At 38.4% G+C, this 4349-nt stretch overlaps 2 protein-coding genes across 2 annotated transcripts in view; both read right to left on the bottom strand.

The window, feature by feature from the left end:
- Nucleotides 1-4349, bottom strand: part of LOC101847927 (testis-expressed protein 11) — a gene marked incomplete in the record, with an annotated part of 25662 nt that overhangs the window by 2753 nt on the left and 18560 nt on the right. Inside the window, 1 exon segment of the mRNA XM_013090403.2 lies at nt 3599-3701. Within this exon segment, the coding sequence (XP_012945857.1) occupies nt 3599-3701 (103 nt within the window).
- On the bottom strand, nt 453-3052 carry LOC101847395 (testis-expressed protein 11; the record flags this gene model as incomplete). The annotated part of the gene is given in 3 exon segments (XM_013090404.2): nt 453-523; nt 1560-1649; nt 2675-3052. Coding segments are annotated over 3 exon segments (192 nt in total), but the record flags the coding sequence as incomplete, so codon positions are not given.

Genomic DNA, 4349 nt, shown 5'->3' with positions numbered 1-4349 from the left:
GGGGGGAGATGAGTGGGAAAATGATGGGGTTTGGGGACGTCAAGAGGGGAAATAGACAAAGAGTGTTATTTCTGTACCGCTATTTAATACAATTTGAATGATATTTTACGAACACATTCTTTGTTGTTTCCCCACAATAAAACTACACCAGCATCTGTGGTGTAGCGGTTAGGCACCTTGCCATTGCATGCAAGAGACATGAGTTTGAATTTGGTATGGAAAGAGCTTTATTTGAGTATATTTGTGACACGCAAGGGCGAAGCAGCCCACCTATTCAAAGATCTAAATGGAGTCAAAGAGGGCAAAAAATATCTACAATTACCTTTTTATAAAAACGATATCTACCCATAAAGATTACACTCCAAAAGCTGGACACAGAAAAAAAAATGTTTTTAACTTCATACTTGTCAAGTGCATGCTCTAGAAGTACTGACATTCATTGTACTAATTACCTGAGAGCAAAGGTTGAACAGTTCTTTCATGCAGAACGCATCATCCTTGGACTGCAAGGCTAGATTCCAAGCTGTTGGATACAAGAATACCAGAGCAAATCATTGTGCCAACATATCTACTGCGTCAGGGAAAGCTGATGGATTCAAGGATATCATATTAAACATTTCAGTAACATAGCCAATGTGGAAGGCAAAGACAGAAACTTCTTGCCAAATTCTATATCAAAAACACATTTTTTTAAAACCGATCTGATTCTTTCCTTTCTCCTCAATCATTTAGGAGAAATAGAGGTACTGTGTTCTGATTCATTAACTTTGTGTCTGAGATCAAATTACATCTACATACAATGTAGTAACTTATGTACTGACATCAGAAATAATTCTTTTTTTTTTACCTTTTTGCACCCAACACCATTTAAATTGTAGCAATAGATGTTAGATTCTCAAGTGTATTGAAATAATGCATGATCCTGACACAATTTTTTTTTACAAAAACCCCAAACTAACAAGAACAGTCAAAGACAGCCAGACCAGAGGAATTTTGAATGGTCCTCATGGTTTACTGTGCTTCTGCAAAATTTCTGTGGGTGGGAATTGAACTCACGTCATCTGCATGCAACGGTACAGAACCTGTTACATCACAGATGCCAGCATGGATGGGGAGAGGATAGAAAGAGAGGATATATATATGATAGATATAGATATAGATATAGATATAGATATAGATAGATAGATAGACAGATAGATATAGATATATATATATGAAGACTAAAGGGGAAAAACGACGGAAGTAGCAAACTGGGAATTGTGAGGATGCCAATTTTAAAACCTTGTGGACTCCATAACTTCATACTTGTTTGACTGGTGGTTTATAGTTAAGTGTTATTGAATGGCAAATCTAACAACAATAATTAACCAACAGTTGAACAGAAATACAGTTATTAGTCAACAAGCGTTCAAAATCGGTACCCTCACGATTTTCAGTTTGTGACTACCGTCGTTTTCCCCCTGAAGTCTTCATATATATTATGTAATTATATAATATTATGATCTTTTTTTAAAGCAGCCTGTATTCAATGCATTGAAAACAAAATAAAAACTACTCACAAAGTTTCATGAACCAGATGACTTCCCTCTCAACATCCTCTGAGCTGAGTGTCTTTGTTGTCTCATTGTGCACCAACAGTTTGTTATAACCTACAAGATACACAGCAGGTGTTTGAGGGGCTCTGTTGATAGGTCCTACTTCTCTTCTTTCCTTCTGTAATTAATGTCTGCATGGCTAGTCTTTTTTCCTGCACTAAATGATCTTTATTATCTTGATGGGCTTCAGTTTACTTCAACAATGAGATACAGAGAGAACTGTTCCTTACCATGTGTAAAAGGAAAAAAAGCAGAGTTTTGGGTTAGTCAGAGAAACATATCAACACAAATAGGTAATTCAGTGCTGGGAAAAAGCAAGGCACAGACAGAGACAAAAGAGGAAAAGCAAAGGACCTACCAATGGTGCCCTCCAACTGCCTGTAGAAAAAGTTGAGATCATGAGTATCTCGTTTTGCACCATAGAAGAAATCACTTTCAAATAGATGAAGAAGAACTCTTACTAGTCTCTTGAATATATTTGAGCATATTGATGTATGGTAATTGAGGATTTAATATTATTCAAGCCAATCTTCTGTTAGCTATAGTAACCGTAAGTCTCTGAGGTCAAGCCCTATTTCATAAAATGTAACTGAACAAGTCTCAGGTCATACTTGCAGCACATAAATGGTCTTCCCCTTGTAAAAGGTTATGGTGTATACAATAGTCAAACGTGGTCATAAGAAACGTATGGTTTAATATTAACTGCCCATAACCTTAAAGTAAACAGACAAGGTAAGTTTGAGTGTAATTGGGCTTGAGTTTGGTCAGTAAACTTTGAATTGAAGTTGGGTTCTATACAGGAAAATATATCAGGCTTGCCAGCTTTTTCAAAACACAATCAACCCACATTTTAACATTAGATTACAGAATTACATAACGTGGGAATAGTTTATGGTGCACTGTGAGTGACAAGGCTCTCAAATTCCTGATTGCTGAATCCTGGACAGTCCAGGGAAATTCAGAACAGTTGGCAAGCCTAATGTATGTTTCTCAAGCCCTACAGTCCAGTGAAAAATCTGCGGAGTATAGAGAGATATTTTTCCTTTCAATTAGAGTAAATGAGGAAATATGTTACTTACCTGTTCTGATGTGTACTAGTAACACTTTCATATCAGCTCTGCAACAGAGAGATAAACATTGGGCTAGACAAATGAAATAATGAAATATTTAAACCACTGCAAGTGAATGATTGAAGCGTTCATTTATTTATTCTCCAATTCCACATCCAAACAACTTATCATAAATCAGCAGACTCGAAAAGAAATGCAGCCAGAGAAATTTGACTTTATTTATTTGAATAAAGAAAAGTACATCGCTATAAGATCAGTCATTAAGAGCAGGGAAAGCGTAATTAAGGACAGGCAGAAAGAACAGAGGGAAAGAAAAGAAGTAGGACCGACCAATGGAGCTGTCAAACCATCACCCACCTTAAACAGTTTAAAGAGCCCATAAGATCCTCCTTTGCCAAGGAAGTGACACGTCAACATGTCTCTCTAATTAAACAATTGCATTAATTTTAAACAACAAGCATCGCAAATAATATTCTGCACCAATCCAAACAATGAAGTACTCTGTGTTGACAATTACAGGGTATTATCATTGGGTAGTTGTGTACAGCAAGTCAGATTACATTATCATGAGCCTTTTATCAGTCCCTGTTGTTTTATGCAAGAAAAATTCTGAAATAAAGCAAACTGAGCCCAAAAATGTGAAATTATGCGATTCTGTTAATTTTTAACAAAGAATGATAAAGGAAAATAATCAGAAATTACGCCAAAAAAAATCAAATTTGGCTCAATTATGCGAGGTGCATAAAACTATGGGGACAGTTTTATACACTCCTCCTCCTCCTTCTCCCCCCCCCCCCCTGCTCTCTCTATTCCTCTATCCCACAAATTCTCACACGCACACACACACACGTGATAATGACGATGATGATGATGAAGCCTTTGTTTACTCAAACGAACAATCAAAGTGGGTGGGCTATGTACTGTTTCTGTCACCTGCGCACGTGTCTCAATCACATCCACAGTCTCCCTGAAGTAAGTCAGCGCTTCTTCCTCTCGCCCGTTAAGAGCCAGTGCTATCAGCTGTCTCACGTCAATGCTGGGGACGAGAGAGAGACAGAGAGAGAGAGTGGGAGAGAGAGAGTGAGAGAGAAAGAGAGAGGGGGAGAGAGGGAGGGAGAGAGAGAGAGAGAGAGAGAGAGAAAGAGAAGGAGAGAAAGAGAAGGAGAGAGAGAGAAAGAAAGAGGAGTCAGGACAAAGAGAGAAAGAGGAGGGGGGGGGGGGTGTTTGGTCCATGAGTGACACCCCGTCAGAGAGGGACAACTATAAATTTAGGTAGCATCCGTTAATAATCTAAGGAGATAGAGAATAACACACACAAACACACATACAAAACACATTACAAATACAAAATGTGCTCATATGCCTCAGATACATACGCACACAAACACACACACACATACACCCACACATTCATAAAACACAAAAGCACTCATAAAACTCAAATACATACAAAACACACATATACAGACACAAAAATAAGACACAAAACACACACAGAAATGCCCTCACATACAGAAAACACACTAACACAAACACACACTTGTACAGAAACAATCTTCCCTACCTGCACTTGACAAAGTCCGGCTTGTCAGCCTGTAGCTGTAGTCTTATGGCCACTTTGAGAGCACGCATGCCCAGCTGTGCATTCTTCGCCTGGCCATCCACCGCCAGTGCTGGGGGTGGG

Source organism: Aplysia californica, unplaced genomic scaffold (assembly GCF_000002075.1).
Source record: "Aplysia californica isolate F4 #8 unplaced genomic scaffold, AplCal3.0 scaffold01263, whole genome shotgun sequence".
Taxonomy (NCBI): Eukaryota; Metazoa; Mollusca; class Gastropoda; order Aplysiida; family Aplysiidae; genus Aplysia; species Aplysia californica.
Note: the sequence above shows the minus strand (reverse complement) of the source record. Positions and strands in the feature narration are given on the sequence as shown.